Source organism: Syngnathus leptorhynchus, chromosome 1 (genome assembly GCF_054491065.1).
Source record: "Syngnathus leptorhynchus isolate UIUO chromosome 1, UIUO_Slep, whole genome shotgun sequence".
In the NCBI taxonomy this organism is placed as follows: domain Eukaryota; kingdom Metazoa; phylum Chordata; class Actinopteri; order Syngnathiformes; family Syngnathidae; genus Syngnathus; species Syngnathus leptorhynchus.
This window is the reverse complement of record NC_141195.1, coordinates 9,962,218-9,986,986: the sequence shown is the minus strand read 5'-3', so window position 1 is coordinate 9,986,986 and position 24,769 is coordinate 9,962,218. Positions and strand designations below refer to the sequence as shown.

Genomic DNA, 24,769 nt, shown 5'->3' with positions numbered 1-24,769 from the left:
CCGCATTCTGAGAACACCTTACACAATAGTCCAGCTGCTGTGTTAACACTGTACATCACGAGTACTGAAAGGGATTTGCATTTATATTAATTTCAGTCCACATCGTTCACCTCAATCTGCTCCAGGTCACCTACAACCTATATGTGAACAAGCACTATAGAATACGGATGGATGGAGTGTGTGCCAGAAGAAATTGACCACTTTTGCACATAAAATCCATTAGTGTAAAGCCCAACCAAAACACACAAACTTAGTTCACAACAAATATTTCCTTTAATATATTTTCTCAGTTGAAGATGCACCCAATCGAGAATACTGCAAGAATACCTCCATTCAGTGTGCTAGATTTTCTTATACACTCAAAGTGATCAAGTAGACTGTACACTTGAAAGATTCCAAGTTATAAACTAAGATGCCGTATATATTTATTACTCAGTTCAGGGCTGTTTTATAAACAAATTGTCACAACATATATACAAATGAAAATGCTTGATCTAAAAAAAAAAAAAAAAAGAAAAAAAAATGCAAGTCCTTGACAATTTTCCAAAATAATCTAACTTGAAAGTCTGAATAGGCAAACTGTGAAATGTCCATGAAACGAGAGAGAAAAGACAGCTTCTCTTCTCACTTGATGTGGAAAACCTTGTCCTCTGTTTTTAACCGTTTACTTCGGGGAATGAAGTCATCGTCTGAGTCCTCTGTTTCCTCCTCCTCCTCCCTCTCCTTCTCCTTCTCGTTTGTGTCCCCGGCTTCCCCCTCAGGTGGTTCGGGGAAGTTCTGTCCCGGGAAGATCTCCTGCAGCTTTTCCTCAAAGTAGACACTCACCGCCTTACCAGAGATGGCCATCTCTGATCCGTCCTGCCAAGGAAGGAGGAGAAAGGAGTCGAGGAGACGGGGATAGAATGGGTTGAAGAGGAGGAGACAAATTAAATGAGGTTAAAAGTTGTGCTGTTGGGGCAGCCCTGGCTCAACCTTGCTGTACAGAGCACTGTTATCTCGCCACTGCATGTCACCACATCCCAACTCTCTGTGGCTCCAGGAAACATTACTGCAATTCAGCCACAGTTATATGCGTGCTGACAGTGGAGTTCAGTTTTTTTCTTGGACTACTTGTCTACTACGTCAATCCACGGCCTCAGCGACCATCGGTGGGTCTCTGTCCCTTTTAGCATGCACCTGCTGCTGTTTATCGTGCAATTAGGAAATAAAAAAAAAACAAGACCCCCCCCTTCCAAAATACTGGCACAAAATCAAAAGTGAAAAATAAATACAATATGGCTGTCTGAACAGCTAAATTCTGGTTTTGTTTTGTTTTCTTTTTCAAATCCGACCTGGGTCACTTTCATGTCTGAACAGCTAAATTCTGGTTTTGTTTTGTTTTCTTTTTCAAATCCGACCTGGGTCACTTTCATGTTGTACTAGATGGTATACCTATCTAGTTTTTTGCAATGCGACCGACCACAGCCTGAATAGCCAGGTCCGATATATCCAATACATTTTGGTTCAGAGTTAAGATCTATGTACTAAATGTAAAATTATTCATAGATCATAAGCTATCTGATAAGATAAAAAGCTGAAATTGTTATTTCTCACTTATTAGCCAAGGAATATATTTGCCTGGAGCACTTGAGATCAAATTTGGGTGAATGGGTTCACTGAACTGAAATTTGTTTGAAACTTCTGGACTGGTCAATTCATCACCTAGTAGACGATAAAAATCCAACATTATTATTATTAGAAATATTTTCACTTAGGAAGTCAATCAGCATGTTTGGATTCACTGAACTGAAATTAGTTTGAAACTTCTGGACTGGTCAATTCATCAGCTAGTAGACAATAAAAATCCAACATTATTATTATTAGAAATATTTGCACTTAGGAAGTCAATCAGCATGTTCAAAATAAACTAAACTGAATTGAACAAAACCAAAAATATTTCTTGAAGCCTCAGCGGGTGGGGACAGGACATCTGTGCTCTATTTTGAACATCTTACCTGCGTATTAATCGCTTTCTCCTCAGCATAAACTTGGATTATTCGAGACATCTAAAAAGGGGCAATAACATTACAACACAGACAGTCAAGTAGCAGGGGGAGAAAAGATTTCAGAGCATAGGCAGATAGATTGGAAGTCTGTGTTGAAGCTATCCCCTCATCATCCAGGCAGGAAAAGAAACATCCCCCGTGAGTTTCATGATTGTAAACACACAAACTTTTCACGTGAGATGTGATTTCTTAAAAAAAAAACATGCTTTAAAGTGCACTTGTGTTTGGACAATATCGTCAAGTATGCATTTACCACTACGATACTGGTATCACTTACAATGGAACTGCTAACACGTCTAACAAAAACCTTGAGAGTCTTAAGAATGTAAGACTTCATCTTATTTATACCACTTCCTTGCTGTAAGACGTGTTTTCACTAACTTTGATATTTTAGAGTTTTTCTTTCACTAAAAACCCATAAAGATAAAGTAAATACGTATAACTTTGGGGCAGGAATCAAGTAAATGAATCTTCATTCATTTCAATTGGAACATTACTTTGATTTGAGAGAGTTTTGAGTTTAAAACAAGATCACAGAACAAATGAAATACATTTAGACCCAAGGTTTTTCTAATAGGGGGAGGGAATTTTGGACAAATCGAAGGTTAACTAGCATCCCTGAATGATCCTGTAGTTTGTGTGCAATGTACGTTCATACCGTCAACCGTTCTATTCTGAATCAATGTAATAATATACGTACGCTTTCTATCCTAATTATCGTGGTCCGTTTTGTGTGGCGTATTCTCTCCCTCTGCTACTGCAATTTTTAACAACATGCAAGTTTTAAGATAATGTTTGTCTGTGGCCCCAGGAAGGTAACAAAGATGTACGCAAAGTACTCACTACACACGGTTAACTTTCCAACTACACCGTGGGAGCTAGCTATTCAGCTAACCTTTTGGGATAATTCAAACCAAGACATGCAAGCACACTCACACCAGATGTTATTCCCAAAGCCGGTGAAAAGGTCATGGTGCGCACCTCATTGTACTTTGCGCAGTTTTGGAAGATCGTGCGCATGTCACACACAAACTCCTGGATGGACTTGTAGTACTGGGCGTCTCGTAGTTGCAGCTTTTTCTTCACTTTCTTCAAGTCCATGGGGTGTTTGATGATTCTGTAGTAGTTTGGCACCTAAATTAAAGAAACAAAAAACAAAATTACTGGTGGAAACCTGTGGACTGCAGCGTTGGCTCAAAAGAAAATACAATCCCAATGACAGTACAAGTATAGTGTTTTAAACTACCTTGGCATAAAAGAAAACAATGTGATCTTACTTTGGTCAATACAATTATAACTACTCGTATCAGATTGTGGAAATTGACTTAAGATTGAGTTAACATTCACCAAATGCTTTGAACATGAAAAACAAAAAACACACCGATTTGTACTCTTAAATGTGGGTGTGCTTGAGTCATGCAGGTCAACTCACAGAGTTCGGGACAGGGTCCCGGAAGCCCACACTCAGCTCATGACAGAAGATATACAATAGAAGGCGCTCACATCTCTACAGAGAGGGGTAAGAAAAGAATTCACTTTGTCAGTCAAGATGATCAACCTCAGTGCAGGTCTGCTTGCTGTACTTACCCTCTGGTCCTCAGGATTAAGAACGCCATCTCCACCGACTTTCCTATTGTCGTCACAGTACTCTATCTCGGGATTCGAAATACTCCGGCAGAATGTGCACAGAAAATCCCCCCTGAGAAAGATTCACCCAAAAAAAGAAAGAAAGAAAAAACATAACTCAAAGGAACAAGAACTCAAATATGCCCAGTCTTCTTTAATGATAACTCACTTGGGGAAGATTTTGATGGTGGGCACATGGCATTTCATGTGGAACACTTTGGGACAGCGGTCGCAGCACAGCAAGTCGCCACCATTGATGCAAACAGCACACCAGTCTTCATTAGGGTCATCATCTTTCCCATCAGGATTGCCTGTCGCAGATGATGCCCCCTGTCCTTTGGACCCACATCCGTTGGTTAGCTGTTTACCACAGCCGTTGAGCCCAGAGCAAGAGGACCCAGACTGGAGCTCCGATTTAATATTTTCCCTTGAGTTGCTTAGAGGACTGTTCATCTGCCGGGAGTAGAAAGGCAGGTTTTGGTCTCGTATGTACACCAAAACAAATGTCTGACCAAACATGTAATATTCTAAATTGGACAGCATCTAATTTGAGGGTTTCATGGAAAACATTTGAAAACTAAATGCAGCTCTTTGGCTGTTGATACATTAATTGATTCGTGAGCTAAACTTCACACGTTTTGCAGTGAGTCACATTTCCACTCACATTTAACTCATGATGCATAAAATCACATAAAACCTTGATTCAGGGCCCTTTAACTGAATGTCAAGAATGTTTTGTTTATTTCCAAGAAAACATCTATTCTTCAAGAACAGTGTATAATCTTCAATTATGTTCTTCTGCACATGTAAAATGTGCTCTAGAGCAACTGAAATAGATCCCTGGAAAAATTACAAAGTAGCTGAAATGGGTTTATGCCTTGCTCAAGGGCACCTCACCAGTACACAGAAAGCAGACTAGCATCTCTAACAACAACTATACTAGATGCCATTTTTCGTACCATGCAAGCACTCCTCCCAGAGTCTTGACCTTGCTCCGTCTTTGTGGAAGAACTTGGACACTTGTAACTGTCATCTGTACCAGGCTCCTGTTTGACCCGAACAGGTTCCACAGTGCCTCCACCTTCTGGTGTTCTCCCTGCAGAGCTACAACTTGAGAAGAGGGCAGTAGAGAACAAACCGCCTTAAATTACAAAATGCCAAATGAGAAGATAATCAAACCTGACTATCAAGAGGTCATTGGCAATAGATTTTCCACAGGGGGGTGTGAAGAATTGCAGAGGCCAGGCCCATGCCATTCTATTTTGCTTAATATAAATTCAATGTGGGTGGCACACTGGCTAGCACGTCCCGCCTCACAGTTCAGAGGTGCAGGGTTTGATTGAGGCTCCAAATTTCAGTATTTTTGTTCTGCAATCTTTATGAAACATTGAAAACAGTCACATATTGTGACTGATTTTAAAGAGGAAAACATTGACTTTCAAATTAGGTTGCCATTTGCAGTCTTGTGTTTCGCTGTTCCCGCCCTATCAGTACATCCACAATGCGTTTCTCTACAGCGTTTTATTGCCTGCACCAACCGCTAACTTTCCTAGCCTTTACGAGTTGGGACACCCAGATCATTATTAGGCCAACCCCCCTTGCCCTCTTCCCACCACCATGCAGGAAATAATGTTGCTGACAAAGACCACTGTATGAATTGTGGTTAGTTGCTTTTAATAAGAATAACAGAGTAGAGGGGTGGAAAAAAACTCCACAAACTTTTAAAGGGCCAGTCCATGACGCAGTGTGGGTCAATAATGGCCTGCTGGCCGCAGTTTTCCGAGATCTGCAAAATGAAGTGATGCTGCAGTGACACCTCACCTGCCTCTGCTGCCTGTGCTGGATGTGCTGGAGGGTCGCGCTGGTGTGTGTGCATTTGAAAGACCTGCAGAAGCAAATGGCGTGACATAAAATCGGCTGTTAAATAGTATATCAACTGAGTCCAAGGTACAAAAATTGTATATTAATATACAATAAGATAAGATATTCCTTTATTTGTCCAACACAGGGAAATTCCAGATCCAGAAATCCTCATCATTTGAGTGGATGACCCATATGAAAGCATTATTAATATGTAAGAACTTGGGTACCTGACGATCCAGGCGAGTTTAGAGAAAGTCCAGGGGAAGGGTTCATGTCCAACAAACCCAACTGCTGTTGCGTGCTGGCTGTGATGTAGCGAGTCAGGAGGTGGCCAAGGTTGCTCGAACCCGCATCCTCTAGCTATGAAACAAATATACAGTTGTGTTCAACTTTGTTGGTCTTGTAGATAAATTCAGATGAAATATTAAAAGTTGATTTATTTAGTCTGATAATTGGCGACAAAGGATAAAGGAAGGTTGAATAGTGGACAGTGCGCCTCTCAATGAACAGACACGTTGTCTACGAAGGCAGAAGTTATTTTTCAAGGAAATACAGTAAACAAACAAAAAATCATTTTGTTTGATTTGTTTGGAATAATGCTATAATCTCGCTATAAATTTACGGTATTTCTGATTGCCGTATTTTCTGCACCAAAAGACATCCACTCGGGTTAAAGGTGCACTCAATTGCGGTACTCAGACTTTTTTTATTACTCATCAGTCTTCTTTATAGATCATGTTGTGTTTTAGTGCTTTAGTGATGGGAGACAGAGCGGGGTGTGTTAGGGTTAGTTTGTTGGTTTAGTTGTGTTTTTACCAAATGACAGGTGATTTAGGGTTAGGAAGGTTCTGTTGTGAATAGTTTCGGACTTCCTTCCACTCAATGGAGTGGTCTGTTTTTTTATAGGTATGTTTTTATCTGGTCTGTGGTGGGTGTAGGGGGATTCAGTGGTGATATGCCTGGGCAGATTCCTCTGAAGGTAGATTACAGTAATCCCTCGCTACTTCGGTCTTTACCCATCATGGCCTCGCTCTATCGTAGATTTTTTTTAAAACAAATATTACAGATAGATTCAGTGCAGATTTTTTTTTTTTTTCACCCAACAGCACATTCCTAACCCTAAATCACCTGTCATTGGGTAGAAACACACCTAGACCAACACACTAACCCTAACACACCCCGCTTTGTCTTCCATCACTAAAGAACTAAAATTTTACAACATGATCTACAAAGAAGACTTATGAGTTATAAATAAGTCTGAGTAAGACAGTCGAAAAAAACTCTGAGGTCCCCTGACTGATGCACCACATTATAGGGCACGTGCATGCTATGCTTTGGAGAAAATGAAAGGATTTTAGGTGTGCCTTATGGTGCGGGAAATACAATGTTCATGGCACACTTGGTAAACGCTTACAAGGCAGCACATCAAAATATTTACACCTGTAATTGTGGTAAATAAACTATTAGTTAATTCTTACTATTCTATAATGTATAATAAATTTGATGTGGTTTATTTAAAAAAAAGATTAATTAATTGATTATGCTTGTTGAAACATACTACATCAGAACAGGACACAGAAAAAATAATTGCATATTAAATGGCTTTTTGATTATTTTCCCAAAATCATTCAGCCTTACCTTGCTGGGGAACAAAATCATTCTAATATACACACCTGAATGGGCGGGATCTCCGGTAGACAGGGCAAGTTCTCTGGGTTGGTGACTGTAGGGATGAGCTCAATGGGACTGATGACAGGGTTCGCAGGGCCTTGATGAGAATGTGCTCCTGCCATGCTGGCGCTGGTGGGACTCGTGGGGTTTGCAGTGTGGCCCGACGCCACTGGGAAGGGGCCTGCATGGCCTGGGTTGGAATGCTGAATAAAAACCAGGAGGAAATTCAGTTGAAACAAAATGAGGTCACTCAGTGAGTGTTGCTAAAACATTCAATTCACGTTTTCTGTGTGAGGGTGGTTGCCAATCATGCATTTGGATGACAAACATGCTTCACAAAATGCACGAATGACAAAGTAGGAAAAAGGTACCAAACCCCAGATTGCAGTAAGAAACGAAACCTTTGGTGGCTCATCTCAGATTCTAACGACATCTGGACACAGAAACAAACACGGTGGGCTATAGTGGAGCTTTCTCTGACCGACTGTAGTATCACATGCAGTGTGTATGGCTGCATTTTAATACAGCATACCTAGTGGGATATTTGCTTATTACTTTATTCATTGCTCTTGTCTGTTCGTTTTTACTCTTTGTGCTATTTGATTGTTTGTGTTGTGTACTGTGTCTAGTCACCGTGGGACGGTGGGAAACGTAATTTCGATCTCTTTGTGTCTTAACGTGAAGAAATTGACAATAAAGCGAACTTTGAAAATTGACTGGTTCTGGACTCAGAAAAGTTATGATTGATCAATATGCATATAATAAATGCATATCGGTAGAATTGCATGCATAAGGTAAAACGTAAACACCTTAACTCTCATTAATAAAACATGAGTATTGGGCAAAAAATGAGTATGCTGCTTCCACTACATTAATATACGATTATTGTTTTTTTTAACTAGCGGTTATTTTGGATGACAAACACAAAATGTACGAATTTTGGGATTCAATGCTTGGTATTATAGTCATTTGATAGCATGGTCAGGGTGAATTAACTGAAAAGAATTGGACTAGTTATAGTACATTTACAATTTAACTAGGATGCCGCAGAGTGTAGACGCCAGCTGCTCAGCTCCTGCTCAGCTTTGCTTGCATTCTTTTCAGCTGATAACGCCTTTGTTTTTTCTCTCCCTGGACTTTTCCTAGATAGTTTTTACAATGGTGCAGCTGTATTACTGTTTCTATTACTTTCATTACTTTTAGAGTTGGTGGCGGCCATCTTTCAGCATTTTCTGTTCCCCCCTCGCGATAACATAAGCACAGCCTGACGATTGGCGCAAGACTATTAGCAACAAGGCTAGACAGAGGCAATACCCTCGTCTCCACTGACGAATACCACAACCTCCTTCAGACGTATTTGTGGAGGGGAATGGGAAATCAGGCAACGAGACCACGCTACTAATGTCTCCAAAGAGTGGACAAGGGCATGTTAACAGACAGCTAGCTGCATCCACCAGCCCTTCTTAGAATTTGTTGGGAGGAAAGCCAAAAGTGAGTTTTCACTTAACGTCAGACCGCCGAAAAAATGAATGAAGGATCCCGTTGGGTCATGCAAGAGGTCGCACAAAGAAATCAGTCTTTGGACTTTGGTGCCACCACGGAACGGAACCATCTTATGGAGAACAAAGACAAAACATGGGCATTGTTTCTCAGAGCACTGTGACAAACTCAGAAGCAGGTCTACCTTACTGTCACCTGACCAGCAACCTTGTAAATACTTCTAGTTCTTAAGTTGTAACTGTAATGGTTTCCAGTGCCCCAATTGAGACCAAAGATTTGTCAGTGAGGAAAAACCATGGACTTTAACCTTCGCTTGTTAAAGCTCAGAAAAGAGTATGAAAGCAAGAAGGGCGCAGGTCGTGCGGAACCAAACTCCAGATACATTACGACCTATACAAAGACAGTCTTCACATATACAACCAGGAATTAAGTAATACTGGACAATCATTATTCTCAGAGGCCATGAATAAAAACAGTTATTCATTCATTTTCTGAACCACTTATCCTCAGGAGGGTCGCAGGCGAAACAGTAATAATGCCATATATTGTTTTCTGTAGTAGACAGACACTGGTGGTAGTGGAAGGGGATTCCTTCCATCTGCTGTACCTTCTCAGGGTTTTTTTTTTTATTTATTTTTTTTATTTCTCCCCAGTTAGTTTTTTTTTTTTTTTTTTTTTTTTTTTTTTTTTTTTTTTTTAGTTTTTCTTGCCCTCCTGGGGAGCAAGATTAGGGGACGTCGTTAATATTTGTCAATTATGGGCATCTGAAGTTGTTTCTGTGATTAAATTTGACTAGAATTATTTAATGATGTCTTTAAAGCTCAGATGAAAATGCTGCCACCAGAGTCCATACAAACAGTTGGAGCGTTACAAAAAGCTTGCCCACGCGCATCATGTTAGCCAGGATAGCAAGCCAGCTAGAGATGCAGCTGTGCGTGTTTGTGTGTGTACCCCCCCACACACACGAAAAAATATTTCTAGTGTGGAAATAGTAAAAAAAAGTGTGCGTGTTTGTGTGTCCCCCACACACACAAGCGTGCACGCACGCACGCACAGAAAAAAACTGTTTTGTGTGAGTGTGTGCGCGTGAACACTGACTTGTCGCTGCAGGTGAGGCTGCATCATGGTGGGATACTGCTGTCCATTGTGTCTCGGCTGGCCTGTTGCTATACGGCCCTGTGGTGGGCCCGGTAGACGCATATTGTGGGACGAGGAGTACATGGGGGGAACAGGCCCGCCGTTTAGGACCATTTGACTTCTTGGGTGCTGCTGCAAACTGATGAGCCTGGGAGGCTGGTCAGGAAGCGAGATTAGGAATTCAATGAGTACTAGATCGCAGCAGCATAAAAATAAAATAAAAAACACATTTAATATCAAAACAGATGTCTTTTATACTAACTCTGCCAAGGAGTGTGTGTTTCACTAGTAGAGCGCTTTCCCACCCATTAAGGCATTCAAAGCGCTTTTCACTGACATTACATTCACCCACTAAATAAAGAGCATCAGGAGCAACTGGGAGTTAAGTATCTTGCTCAAGGACACTTTGGCATGGTCACAAGGACCGGGAATTGAACCAACAACTTCTGGGTGGGAACATGAGATGTAGAAGGCATGGAGATTTCTGATAGTTTTGCATTATGGTGGTTGCTCATAGTGACACTTTAAATCACCTGCTGCTGAACCATGGATGGGACCATCTGTCTGTTATGTTGCTGGGGTATTTGTGAAGCGAGGCGCAACTGTTGCTGCATCTGCTGCTGTTGTTGTTGCTGGTGCTGCTGCTGTTGGAGATGTTGCTGCTTCTGTGCAAAGGCTGCCTGCTGCATGTGCTGAAAATGAAGCTGGGCCAGATTGATCTGACCTTTAGTTTGACCATGGCCTGGTGAAATTGGAGCACCACCACCCATCATACTGGGTGGATGCGCAGGCGGTGGTAGCGGCTTCTCGATTACCAGATTACCTGGAAATAGAAAAAGTATTACTCACAGAACAGATGCATAGCAAATCCATTTATTGCAAACGTTGCTTCCTAACTACAGTCAGCACCATAAATATTGGGATGTCGACATAATCCACCCCATTATGGATTTAGAATGAACTGCAAAATATGTGCTTTAACTGCAGATTTTCAGCTTTGATTTGAGGATATTTACATCTCAATCCGAATGATGTAGGAATTACAACAGTTTGGAAGTATGTGTCCCACTTTTTGCAAGACCAAAAACAATGGGACAAATTAAACCTGCATTGTCCATTTGCATACAGAAGCCATATTTTTCAGAGTACTTCATATCGCTTGTGAGTATAGGTCGCACCAGTCAAAACATGCATTATAAATAAGAAAAAACCTTTAGGTCACTTTGGCATGTAAGTCGCTTTTAGGGGGGATTTATTTGACATAAATTGAGACTAGAGGTCAGACGCGCCTCAAAATCACAGTTTCTTGATAGTGAGGATGCTTGGAAATATACTTCGAGTGTGCACTGCATCTCTCCAACCATTTGGAAACGCAGAGTGTTGCTCAAATGTGTCATTCGGTTATTCAGAGTGCCCAAAATGGAGTGCATGCAGTGTGGCATGCAATACAAGGAAAGGAAAGAGTTTGTGCATGAGCTGCTGACTGCTTTATAACAAAGACTGTGTTAGAAAATTAATGTGAGGGCTCTACTTTTCTGAACACAAACACACAAGAGTTGTGTCAGGGAATTTCCAAAAGTGCAGGTTGTTTCTGTGTTTGGTGGAAGTAAATTTAAGAGTCCAAATCACAATCAAAACTTTAAAATTCCGCCACTATATGTGAAATATGGTCCATACCTAGATTTACCACATTTTTGGCCCAGAAGGTTGGGTCACAGAAAAATCGCACTTCTTTGATGAACGCAGGCACTGGGTCCAATTTTGCCTTATAGAGCTGGCGGAGCTGGTATAGAATCTGTAAATACAAACACACACACAAACACATGGGACTAAGTTGTTGATCTGACTCCACAATCCTATTAAAAACTAACAAGCTTCTTCCTTGACCAATGCACCATTCAACTACAAGAGTGATGGCCAACTGCCACTTCCTGGGCCGCCTGCAGACTGCGCTCAACCTCAGAGTGGTCCTTTTGGTCGTGACCGAAAGAACGAGATCCCGGATACAAGCGGCCGATATGAGCCAGGGTGTCCAGGCTCTCCCTTTGAGATAAGGTGAGAAGCCCGGTCATCCGGGAGAGACTCAGAGTAGAGCCGCTGCTCCTCCACGTAGAGAGGAGCCAGATGAGGTGGCTCGGGCATCTCATCAGGATGCCTCCTGGACGCCTCCCTGGGGAGGTGTTCCGGGCATGTCCCACCGGTAGGAGACCCCGTGGATGACCTGGGACCCGCTGGAGAGACTATGTCTCTCAGCTGGCCTGGGAACGCCTTGGGATTCCCCGGGATGAGCTGGATAAGTGGCTGGGGAGAGGGAAGTCTGGGAGTCCCTCCTAAAGCTGCTGCCCCCGCGACGCGACCCCGGATAAGCGGAAGAAGATGGATGGATAGATGGATAGATGGGATAGTGAATGGGAAAAATGCAAAAAGTGAAATTGCTTTAATGATGAAGGAAGTTGGAAGTCAAGTACGACAGTAACAAGCCAGAAAAACCAGTAAGCGAGAAAAAACTGAGTGAGAAAAACCAGTTAGGAGGAAAATAAATAAATAAATAAAAACAATAAGCGAGACAAAACAGTAAGCGATACATACAAACATGCTGATCAACAACATACCGGCCTCTTGCTATACAGCAGTGCTGTGCTGCTGCCATTCGAGATGGCCCATTGGCAAAAGTTCAGCGCATGGTGGATCTGCTGAGCGAGCTGGGTGGTATCCTTATGCTGGGCTATCAGCCTGGCACTGCGCTCTTTGGTCAAGTTCTAGCCACAAGAGTGAATATTTCAAAATAAAAATGGGGGCAGAGGAGGGTTAGAGCAGCAATACAAAAAGCCCCAAAGAGCCCCATTTTAATCCACAGCAGCAACAAAAAAACTACATTTAACTTCATAAATTTCACAAAATAAATAAATAACCATTTACAATTTAAAGAGAAAAAAGGTCCAGCAACATTTACCTTTCAAATGTGTGCAAGTAGCTAAAAGATATCAAAGACCATTTGAGGTTAAGATTGATCAGATAAATTCTTACCTCCAGTTGCTGTAGTAAAGACTTGCCCTTTTTGTTAATTTCATTGATCAAAGTAAACACTGCAATCTTGATCTCATGCTCAACCTTTCGATGGGATTCAGTCAGCTCTTTTAACCTGGATTTTAAAAACCACACACAAAATCTCTTGGGTCAACCAGGCCATTTTTGAGGATTAGTAGGTCACTATCACAGGAATTTATAAATCTGTGTCATTAGACAGCAAGTAAGAGTTCACACTCACTCACCTGTGTTGTACTTCAGATACTGAGAAATTGACGTGGGTTTTCTTCTCTTTTATTTTGGTCATGGTTGTCTCAATGATAGTTTTGTGGTTAAGAAAAGCTTCCTCCAGGAACTGATACCTAAAAATAGGAGTTGGTGATATGGGCATATATTTCTCGATTATCACATTTTTCAATCACGATAATAAAACAATGTCTACAAAAAGTTGCTGTTAATCTATTCTTGTTATTAATGCCTTATTTCTGGTGGCCATTTGGATGGCAGTCATGATTAAAATTGTGACCCGACCATTCTACGAGTGATTACACGCTGACGAGAAGTGATTGGGCTACCCATGCTCCTTGTGCTCCTGCAGCTGGCAGTCTCGGCAAGTCAGAATGTCACAGCTCTCACAGAAAAGCTTGAGTGGCTCTTGCTTGTGGATGGGACAAAAAAACAGCCTCTGTCCGGCTGCGCCCACAGACTCTGGGAACATAGTGGAGAAGATATCTGTGAATGAACTGGTGATAGAAAGTGTTTCATCAGCCCTAACTGGGGGACAGATATAGGCATGAAGTATCAATATTTTTATGTTCATATGAAGAAAGATATGTTGTGCACCTGATGCTACATACTGAAGGCATGGAAATAAATAAAAGTGATGTGTCAATCAAGTTTTTGGAGTTTTTGATACGGCTACATTGTTTTATGGCATGCTCGTTCCGTTACTCAACTCTACTTAAACCGTACATTGATAAAAAAAAAAAAAAAAGAAGCTTGCCCACGCTCACCGCACTTGTACAGATTCATTAGTGCTGTTCCTGAAATGTAATGTCAGAAAGCTATGAAATCGCTCCATGAGAATAGGCTTGTTTGCACCAAATGTGAAATCACTCCACAAGAAATTGCTTGTTTGCAGCAAATGCGTGTCAATGTTTGACTATCATTTTGTTATAGTGAAAAATAATCCCACACAGCGTTGTTGGCGTTGGGATTTAGGTCAGCCATAAAGCGTGTCGACGCTGCAAAAACACATGAGAAGCATGATCAGGCTCATCCCGTGACTCAATCAGATTATGTCCGATGCTTATAAAAGATTGTGTGCCGATACCGATACACAATATCAGATCGAGACAGTCACATATTTGCAGATATTTCATTTTTTTGCATGGCATTCTGGGATTTTGGGCCCCCTTAACCAGTTGGTGACTGTAATTGTGCTTTCAGACCAGCACAACTGCGACCCTCATGAAGATTAAGGATTTAGATATTGGATGGATGATAAAAATTTATTTGATCTCAATATTGACTAGTGTTTGACTATATTGTTTGTTTGTGTGGGACCATTTTAGGTGGGTATAATTAACATATTTTAAGATGTTACCTGTGTTAGGATCTTCTCTAGTGCGAATCTTGTGGTCTTTGGTAATTTTGACCCTCTGGTGGGCCTCCACACAAGTAATACACAGCCATTCTCCACACTCCACGCAAAAGCCTATGGTTCCAGCATTGTCCTCACAACTTGTGCATACCTAGAAAAGATAGAATTCAGGTCAAATAAATGGTAAAACACCTGGATTCTCAAAGCAAATAATTTTGCCCTTTGGCGACATCCTCGTTTTTGCTTTAAAGGATTTTTTGTGTTAAAATCATTTTCTCCTCAATATATTACGATGAGCATCAATTGTGCACAGATTTTTACTATTCTTGGGCCAGCCGAGTTCTTGTCACCTGTAATAAATAGCAGGGGTCCGTTGAACCCGTAAAAAATTCAGATGAAACATATCAGGTTGGGTGAAAAAAACATTGTCATGTGTTGTTGTTGGTTTTTTTTTTTTTGGGGGGGGGGGGGGGGGGAGAAATCAACCCGCATTCCGAGAGTCCGTGTAATTGACAACCTTCACATGGCGCATCCAGCATGTCTCAGGAGCCAAGGACGACATTAAGGACTAGGGGCACATTCGGGGAAGACAATGCAATCTATACCACATAAACTAAAGAGGTCCCATTTTCAAGACCAAATCAATATAATTTGTGTAACAAATCAAGATATTACATCATTAGTTGTAGAAAGGCAGGTGCACTTGTATGGGTTGCAATCATTTTAGATTAGCCTCTAAAAGTTGTGTAGTCTATGTACACAGTTTTACAAGTGTTTTTTTTTTTTTAATTCAGTAATGTAGGGTATAGTTGGGTATCACAAGAATTTGTGTTTATGTGCAGTAAGTATGTATACTGAGTGTTTAGAAACACTCATTTCATGTATTGGAAGACATCAGTAATGGGCCAATATCTCACCATTACATCGCATTTTTTTGTTAACAGTGAGGTTTGGAGAAATAAGCAGACAAAGATTAGGTTGCTTTGTTTCATACATGGTGGGTGGACAGGCACTTAAGATGCTCTACTAGTTGAATACAATTGTCAATTTTCCATATGTCACATTTAAGATTTATTATTGGGGTTGACAAAGAGGAGGCTTTTCTTAACTCACCTGTGCAGCCTTTTCATCTGATTTACTGGTCGCCTCTGGAGTATCTTTAACAAAGTAGTTGTCAACAATATCAATTTGTTTGTAGTCCTGGTGGCACACTGAGCATCGCATAATGTTGACTGAGGACAGAAATGAGAATAAAGGAGTGTGATGAGTATGATTTAGGTCAACTGAGGTTAAAAAGGCATACGAGTGCAGGGGGCTGCGAGCACATAGGCTGAGGCTCAAACCACCAGGCCTCCCCACGCTACCGTTGTCCCAAGCCTTTCCTTTCCAAGCCATCGCGGCAGATTTTGTGCCTAGCCGGGAGAACGGCATGCCCTGAGGCACGGCACGGACTGCGCCCCGCCAGTTTACCTCTAAATGGATTCACGCCGTCACAAATCTTTCTCGAACATTTCATGCGATTTTACGTTCGGGTAGGGTTAATAGGTAATTGAGGTGTGGTGTTTGGAACGTTAATTACATTAATCAATACGCTGCGTTTCATGGGAATAATTGTATTAAGACGGTAGAACTGACACTTATTTTACACTAAATATTAAACCTCATGTTTTGAAAGTGAAAACCAATAAACAAATCCATAATCCCCAATTATAGCCAACCAGAGTGAGGTGGTTTGAGCCAGACAGAACAGGTTTGAGCAGCCCACAGCCAGTTTGTGGAAGTGCCATCTGCTTGAGTCCCTGAATGATTGAGTGTGAAGCACGTGCACGCGTGTAGCCACGCACACACACACAGGCGCACATACACAGTTCTCCAAAACTATTTGGAAAAAAATTCCTATCGTCTGTTCGTCCACTCGTCCACCCAACCTCCCATCTAACCCCTCATCCATGCAACCCCTCATCCATCCAACCCTCCATCCATCATCTGAACCGCTTAGCCTGAAGGTGGTGCACACCGAATGGTTGCCAGCCAATCGAAGGGCACACAAACAACTCAGAATCACACTTCTAGACAATTTTAAGTGTACAATTTAATGTATTAATTAAAAAATATCTTATGACTTATCTCAACCTCTGTGTTTCACACACGCACACCTTCGCCTAGAGCAGTTGCTTGTGGGGATAAAGAGGTGGCAGGGGTTGCCACACGTCTACATCTGAGTTGTCTGTCAGGCACGACGGTACCTCGTTTTAAAACAATGCTCCCCAGTTTTAGTACAAGGTAGCACTTTGTTCCTCAGAATGCCTCGGAGTGCCACAAAAATTTGGAAATAAGGGGTCTTGGAACAAATAGCTTTTTTTTTGTTTATAAGATCAAACAAAACAGTTAAAATTACATTCTCTCATTACGACCTATTAATGATCGGTGGGCGGGACATGTCTGTTTTTGTTTGCGACATATATAACTTCATAAAGGACATTCTGTGGTGTTGGGCACTGCCTCTGGCAGTCAGCAGGGATGAAATAGATCAATCTACTGTTTTATTAGGGGCAATTCATTGTTATTGGGGGGCATAAATTATTTTAATGGGGCGGGGGGGAGGGGGTCATAAATAATTCCTAAAGAATAGGACCAAGGTAAAACAATTTATACCCTGCCCCTAAACTTTATGCCTTACTACCTTTTAGGGATGGGTATTGTTAAAATTTTAACAATACTACTATTAACGATACTGCTTATTGATCCGGTACTTCATCGGTATTCTTATCAGAACTTAAGTTTCAAAAAGACCAAAAACAATTTTAGAATTAAAAAAGCCGTATCATGCCACTTTGTTGCTATTATAACAACCCCAGTTAAGACTGAAAGGTCTCCCTCCCAATTTCTGTCCCTGCATTTAATGTATTTGTCAGCCTGTGTGTGTACATGCATGCATGCATGCATGCATGTGTGTGTGTTCTAACTTCATTCATTAAATGCATTGCAGCGTGCTGAGAACCGAGTGGTGCGATATCATTTGACACGCCTGTACGGTGTTGCTGCATTCTGTCCATCGGCGTCCTATCACAAAAAAAAGGGGGGGGAGGGGGATAAAGGTTGTATACTTGCTCTTTATTTATAGTACATTTTGGTGTTGACAAAAAAAGGCTGCCTCATGAAATTCATTTGAGAATTGAGCACTGTATGGCTACTTTACAATGCAGAGCCTTTGGCTTTGAACTAGTGATGGCAAAATAAAGCCATATGAACCACCGAGGCTTTCCAGCCAATTGTTTTGCACATGGTTCAAAATATCATAGTGCTTCATATGCTCTATGCCACCATCAGGTGGTCAACAAAACCAAGCGGTATACTGTATGAAATCAGATTGTAGGCCATAGTGACAAGACGACCAATATTTAAGTTTTAGCAGTTGGTGCAAAGAGCAAACACTTATTAGAAATAGAAAATTGTAGGTAGAATCTTTGAGTATGAATAAGTACAAGTTTAAAATCATCAATTTTATGACGGGATCACTCGACACTCCAAATATTTTTCTTTCTCGCAGACTAATTCGCAAAGCTCACAACAAACGCTGACAACACCCACAAAGCAGCACGAGGTTTCTAGTGTTAGTAACAATATGTTGAATAAACGAATGGTGTCATCTGCATCAGTCTTAATTTATTTACGATATTTGTACTAGTTTTGATCGGCCTGCAATTTTTTTTATCGGGATCCTTTGGTGGGCTGCGCACCTGCTGATGATGTCATCACTTAATATAAAAAACTTTTAAAAAAGGATTTATTATTGTCACATTAGTGAGGCAGTGTCTACATCATGGCCGCTGCTTTTCTTGTGAAACAACTATGAAAAAGTCAAATAAACCAGTCAATATAAAAATCAAATAGACCTATTTTAAAAAATAATTTGTATGGCTGAAACAAAACAAATATTCCACATAAGTCAGTACTGATAATTATTTGTTTTTTTCCTATCCGAAATAAAAAATAATATATACCGTAATTTTCGGACTATAAGTCGCGGTTTTTTTCATAGTTTGGGTGGGGGGGGGGTTGGGGCGACTTATACTCAGGAGCGACTTATATGCGTTTTTTTTTCAAAAAAAATTACTTGATCATTAACACATTACTTACTAGTACAGTTGATCACCTCACATATTATTTTTAATACACTGAAAAAACGAATAAAGCAATTCACACTTTAAAGCACAATATTCAAGTTCATGAAACAAATAAACAAAACAAAGAAAAACCAACTGAAAAAGAAATATAGTTATTTTATAACTAAACTGAACGAGGGTGATTTAAATTTCACCATTGGCCGTGACGAAACAACTGGGAGGGGAAAGCGCTGTTTTTTTTTGTTTTTAAAAAGCACAGGTCTGGTGAAGAGAATTTAGTGTGGTGATGTAAAAAAACCCAACAAAAAAAACAGTAGGGGCAGCAATGCAATTTAGGATGCAAGCTCTGCTTGTGATGGACAGCATGCGAGCACACATCACGCCAGACATGCAAATCACGAGTGCGACGGCACGCGTACGCGGCATTGTTTACACGATGGATGATCGATGTATTTTATGATTTGGAGTGACAGATGGTTTGGTAATATTGTTGCTATATGATAGTTATTTGAAATGTACTTTATATATCGTTATATGGGTCTGTGGAATAATAAGACATGCAAATCACGAGTCCGACGGCGCGCGTATGCGGCATTGTTTACACGATGGATGATCGATGTATTTTATGATTTGGAGTGACAGATGGTTTGGTAATATTGTTGCTATATGATAAGTATTTGAAATATACTTTATATATCGTTATATGGGTCTGTGGAATAATTAGACATGCAAATCACGAGCCCGACGGCGCGCGTACGCGGCATTGTTTACACGATGGATGATCGATGTATTTTATGATTTGGAGTGACAGATGGTTTGGTAATATTGTTGCTATATGATAGTTATTTGAAATATACTTTATATATCGTTATATGGGTCTGTGGAATAATTAGACATGCAAATCACGAGTCCGACGGCGCGCGTACGCGGCATTGTTTACACGATGGATGATCAATGTATTTTATGATTTGGAGTGACTGGTGGTTTGGTAATAATGTTTCTATATGATAGTTATTTGAAATATACTTTATGTATCGTTACATGGGTCTGTGGAAAAATTAGACATGCAAATCACGAGTCCGACGGCGCGCGTACGCGGCATTGTTTACACGATCGATGATTGATGTATTTTATAATTTGGAGTGACACAGATGGTTTAATAAACGTGTTATTTATGTAATAATCATTTGAATAACTCTGAATGTTACGTTAGGCCCGTTCTCAGCCTCTCGTTTGTGTATGTCACGTTGGCATACCGTATCGTTGCTGGTTTGTGTCTGTTTTTGGTGTTGGATTTTGACAAATACATTTGCCCCAAAAGTGCGACTTATACTCCGGAGCGACTTATATATGTTTTTTTTCCACTTTATTGTGCATTTTATGGTTGGTGCGACTTATACTTCGGAGCGATTTATAGTCCGAAAATTACGGTACATTGTTGTTAGGGTTTACAAATTATCTTGATCGTATGATTATGTTGGAATGTAGACTAGAATTATTAACTTTGTTTAAACCTTTTACCTTTCCTTGACTTTGAAAGGTTTAACCATTCAGTTGTTGAAACTTTCAAAATGGTGTGGAAACATTCTTGCTTAGTTAGTCATCTAAAATACTCCACTAGTTTCTATTTCCACGACTTTGTAAAACAATGAGCTGGGACCCTACGCACTGATTAACCAGTTGCTGAGGTGACCACCAAACATGTCCAATGTCACCCCCACCGTACTTGTTCTCAATAAATATGCTCTTGCAAGAGACCAAAGGCAGACTTTGTTCGAACATTGCTGTACCTACAGTAACGAACAAATTCTCCACTTGCAAGTGCTTAAAGGGCATACTGTCTCCCGTGTGGCTCTTGCAAACTCTAACAATTGTAATGCGTGAGATTGCTGCGCCAGCAGTGCACCATAAAGTTAGTAGTTAGCTAGTTAGTTAGACAGCGATGTGCACCCAATCAGAAAGCAGTGTGGAACCACGGTGGGGACGCTCCACCAAAGCACTATAGTTATACGTTAACCTTCGCTCAACGTTCATATGTAGAGTACACGATTGTGTAGTCAACTAATACACTCTTTTAGTGCAGACGACTATATGCTTTTTATACTAGTAGGCTCATTCTTGCCATGCCCATTAGACTGTTTGTGAGTACCTTCGGGATTGCGACTCCAACTCTCTCGAAATTGATTAAACTGTCACTGTTGTATTCAAATCAAACTGTTAAAACATATGATAACTTAATCAACTTGGCATTGCTGTGTTGAAAACAAACTGATATCAATTGTTATGCAAACTTCCAGTTTTATGCAGTATTCAACACATATTCAAACTTCCAGTTCATTTGTTATTGCTGTATTGAAATCATAGTTTTATTGAAATCAATTTAAACTTCCACTTTATTTGTTATATCTGTATGCAAATCATGGTATCCTGGTCAAATTTCTGTTTTCATGTTTATGGCACTATTTATTATAAGTAGTACTGTAGTAATGTAGATTGTGTGTCTGGCAGTGAAATCTTGGTTGTAATCGGGACAGGAGTAGAGAAGCAGAATTGCTTCAATCAACTTCTCTTTTTGACAAGTCATAAACAACAAAATGTGAACTGAAGTCGTAATAAGTGCCGAAATAAACAATCAAATAATTATCCGCAACGATGGCAATTAGTTTATTTGGGGGGCCTTGTCCTGTTGACCTGTGTCACCATGATCAATCAAAATGAAAGTATCCCCCATCCAACATTGCATTATGATGACCAGCTTAACTAAAGCTGTTTTCTACTCTGTATTCACAAAAAAAAAAAAAGGTTTCTACATTACCGTAATTAAAAGAAAGCCTACAGATTTGATCTGTGGTCAAGATCAAAACTACCATGACACGCGTGACAACAACTAGTTGAAGATGATTGAACAATGATGAGCAGATAACATTTCTATGCGTCAAAGAAGCAATCGGTTTCACTTGGCGCGCGGTGGGATAAATGGGAAAACTCACCAATTTGTGGGTTGATTTGCCCGTGTGGTCCCTTCACCTGCATGCTGATTTGTCTGTCAGGTTGCGGGAGACATTTCAGGCAAAATGAGTGCAAGCAAGGTAGAAGTTTTGGGTCGCTTTCTCGGCTCTGAAGACTTTGTTTACACACTGCGCACGTATCCAATAAATTAATGGGAGTCTGGACCGGTGTGATTGCCGGGGCCGTGGGTGGTGGGGACATTTGCGAGGAGAGTGCGTTGCCTATGGTATCGCCAACGACCGGGGCTTCGGCGGGACTCGGTTCGGCGTTGCTTGGGCTGGCATCCATGGGGCTAGCGGTAACCCTGCCGCTAACATTGCTGGTGCTAACCTCATCGCCTCCTTCGCCGGTGGTTGTTGTCGCCTCGTGATTGGGACCAGGCGGATCGGTATTTTCCGTTTCTTTTGTCTCGCCCTCTATGGCTGCAGGCGCAATTTCGGGTTGAGTCTCCGGCTGTACGTTGCCTTGAGGTGAAGGAGGAAGCCCCGGGTTTGGGGACGGTTCCATATCACCGACGCCTTTGTTATCCGCCATCTTCCTTCCTCTTTGAACCGCTTGGACGTCGTACGTGACTCGAAAAACCACGACTACGTCCGTGCGTCATGACGTCACAGTCGGAGCCTCGTGAGCTTCCGTTTTTCTGATGTTCTTCATCCATGTATGACAGTTCAAACAGACGTATGTCGACATGACGTGTCATTTCGTTTTTAACGTCATAGCACCTACATCATGCTTGCACCATAATGATGACAAATGCCAAAAACCTTTTTGTCTACGAATTCAATAACACGCAATGACGAATTTGCAAATCGAGCCAGGGCAGTGCCCCCAATGTCCACTAGAGTGCGCTTTTCCTGCCTCTGTTGGTACGCCCATGCGTTATCATTCCTAATGTCTGGAAATGTAATCAGGTTTAATAGAAAATATATAATTACTCCGTTTGTATGTAAGGTAAGTGTGTTTCCGCATTTTATTTTGGTCCAGCCATCAAATTACAGAAAGCATATATGTCATGCTAAGTGGTAGGTCCCTTGACACCTTTTGTTTTCTGTACAGTAGGCGGCGGTATAAACCAAAGATATATAATCGACCAGTAAATTAAAAGACCACGAAAAAGAAGTAACCGGAAATACACTCGCGTCAAGTTAAGCGGCGCAATTTATCAAGAGATTCTTTTTGTTTACTGAGCAATTGTGTTTTGTTTAACATGTCTGGGACTGCCTCAGTTGCCGGTGAAGTGTTTGTTGATGCTTTACCATATTTTGATCAAGGTTACGATGCCGCCGGTGTCAGAGAAGCTGTGAGTACTACTGTAAACGGAGACCAACTATGCTAAAGCTGTGCATGTGCTAAGATTCGATTAATTTCATTAGCGTACATTCGATCATGCCAAGTAGTTTAGTATAACGCCGAAATTGGGAGTTTTATATCAGCGAGGCCAATAGAACTGAAAGGTTTTGAACAAGGAACACGTTATTTAAGTTTTGTCAATATAAAAAGAACTGACATTTTAAATGGTTTTAAAAATGGACAATTACACTTTGTTTCAAACTCAAAACATTAGAATTTTCTGTGATTGGTTTTTGAGAAAATGAATAAAGCTGAGATCTTGAGGCATCACAATTGTGAGGACCGAATTGTAAAGAGACACCACACAAAATAAGTGGCCGATTTCACAAGCTGAGTAAGCAACATAGTGAATGAATGAATTCGGAATTATTTTTGAAAATGGCAGAATATTAAACTCGTGCATCGTGCAATTTGGAAGTAACTTTTGTTGCATGACATCAAATACCTAAAAAAATAAACGATATGTCAGTATTAAAAAAGAAACCCACATCTCAGGCTGCAGCATTGGTGGAGGAGGAGACGAGAAGATATAGACCAACCAAGAACTACCTGAGCTATCTGCCCACTCCAGACTTTTCTGCTTTCGAGGTGACGAAACCCCCGAGGGCCCTAAAATTGTCTGAAAAGCTCCTGCAGTGACAAAAGTAAAAACTTTGCCTCTCGTCTCCCCCCCCCCCCCCCCCCCCCCCCAGACAGAAATCATGAAGAATGAATTTGATCGCCTCGCAGCCCGACAACCCATGGAGCTCCTGAGCATGAAGAGGTGGGTTTTGCACTTTTGTGGAAATAAAAATATTCCGATCAAGAATTTCTGAAAGAATTCTTTGAAGACACAAACCTTAATGTGATGTCGACATTCCTCTGAAGGTATGAGCTGCCAGCACCCTCTGCAGGTCAGAAGAATGACATTATAGCTTGGCAGGAGTGTGTAAACAACTCCATGGCTCAGCTGGAGCATCAGGCAGTTCGTATCGAGAACTTGGAGCTCATGTCCCAATACGGAACCAATGCATGGAAAGTCTACAATGAGTACGTGATGGTCACCTCTCTATTGACAACTTTGATCTAAAAGTGGTTAACCAGAACATTCCTTATTCTTCCTCCTCCTTCAGTAACCTGGCCTTCATGATCGAGATAGCGCAAAAGGAACTTCAGAAATTCAGGTGAACAGTCGCCTGAAAAGGTTTTTATTCAATGAAAGCATACATGTTTATCGGTTCATTTGACTTCTGTCACACATAGGAAACAAATTCAAGCTTTGAATTGGCAGCGGAAAAATGACCAGTTAGCCGGAGGAGCCAAACTGCGAGAGCTGGAGTCAAAGTATGTGACGCATTTGAGTAAAATTCATTTGTTTGTATCTTAGTTGGCTAGGATTTGACATATCTTGTCCCTCAACAGCTGGGTGTCGCTGGTCAGCAAGAACTACGAGATCGAGCGGGCCATCGTACATCTAGAAAATGAAATCGGTCAGCTCAGACAGCAGCAGGGGGACGAGAACAAGGAGAACATTAGACAAGATTTCTGACGACCTCCAGCAATGACCTTCAAATTTGTTAATTGTTTGTCAGATGCGTCACATTTTTTTATAATGACAAAATCAAAGTGGAATAAAGCAAACATTTGGACAGGTGAATCCTTCTCGAGAACAGACTGAGGAGAGATGTTTACGATGGTGGATGACTTCGTAGTTCCAGTCAAGAGCAGATCTGAATGATGACACTGGGCCCGATTGATTGTTTCTTGTCACTTTGCCTTTCACTAGCAGCTCTTTTCATCAGTTTTATGGCATTTTAATAAAGTCAACATTT

At 41.0% G+C, this 24,769-nt stretch overlaps 2 protein-coding genes across 6 annotated transcripts; one reads left to right on the top strand and one right to left on the bottom strand.

The window, feature by feature from the left end:
- Positions 1-250: 250 nt before the first annotated feature.
- trim33 (tripartite motif containing 33) lies at positions 251-22,190 on the bottom strand. 4 transcript variants are annotated; one of them, XM_085909053.1, is made up of 21 exons: positions 21,590-22,190; positions 15,586-15,704; positions 14,476-14,623; positions 13,445-13,577; positions 13,115-13,231; positions 12,870-12,984; positions 12,455-12,601; positions 11,520-11,637; positions 10,376-10,665; positions 9,804-9,998; positions 7,582-7,638; positions 7,208-7,408; positions 5,762-5,894; positions 5,493-5,556; positions 4,631-4,781; positions 3,841-4,124; positions 3,633-3,744; positions 3,478-3,552; positions 3,027-3,179; positions 1,995-2,045; positions 251-858 (listed from the first exon to the last, which is right to left on the bottom strand). In XM_085909053.1, the coding sequence occupies exons 1-21, from the start codon at positions 22,140-22,142 to the stop codon at positions 625-627; spliced, it is 3,450 nt and encodes a 1,149-aa protein (XP_085765179.1). In that variant the 5' UTR covers positions 22,143-22,190; the 3' UTR covers positions 251-624. The 4 variants fall into 4 exon arrangements, with proteins under 4 accessions (XP_085765179.1, XP_085765162.1, XP_085765154.1 ...); XM_085909036.1 differs by lacking the exon at positions 7,582-7,638 and having other exon boundaries at positions 4,631-4,775; XM_085909028.1 differs by lacking the exon at positions 7,582-7,638 and having other exon boundaries at positions 21,590-22,189.
- A 241-nt stretch (positions 22,191-22,431) lies between these two features.
- bcas2 (BCAS2 pre-mRNA processing factor) lies at positions 22,432-24,609 on the top strand. 2 transcript variants are annotated; one of them, XM_085909066.1, is made up of 7 exons: positions 22,432-22,559; positions 23,454-23,546; positions 23,651-23,721; positions 23,826-23,987; positions 24,071-24,121; positions 24,201-24,281; positions 24,360-24,609. In XM_085909066.1, the coding sequence occupies exons 1-7, from the start codon at positions 22,440-22,442 to the stop codon at positions 24,484-24,486; spliced, it is 705 nt and encodes a 234-aa protein (XP_085765192.1). In that variant the 5' UTR covers positions 22,432-22,439; the 3' UTR covers positions 24,487-24,609. The 2 variants fall into 2 exon arrangements, with proteins under 2 accessions (XP_085765192.1, XP_085765200.1); XM_085909074.1 differs by lacking the exon at positions 22,432-22,559 and adding an exon at positions 22,691-22,908.
- The last annotated feature ends 160 nt before the right edge of the window (positions 24,610-24,769 follow it).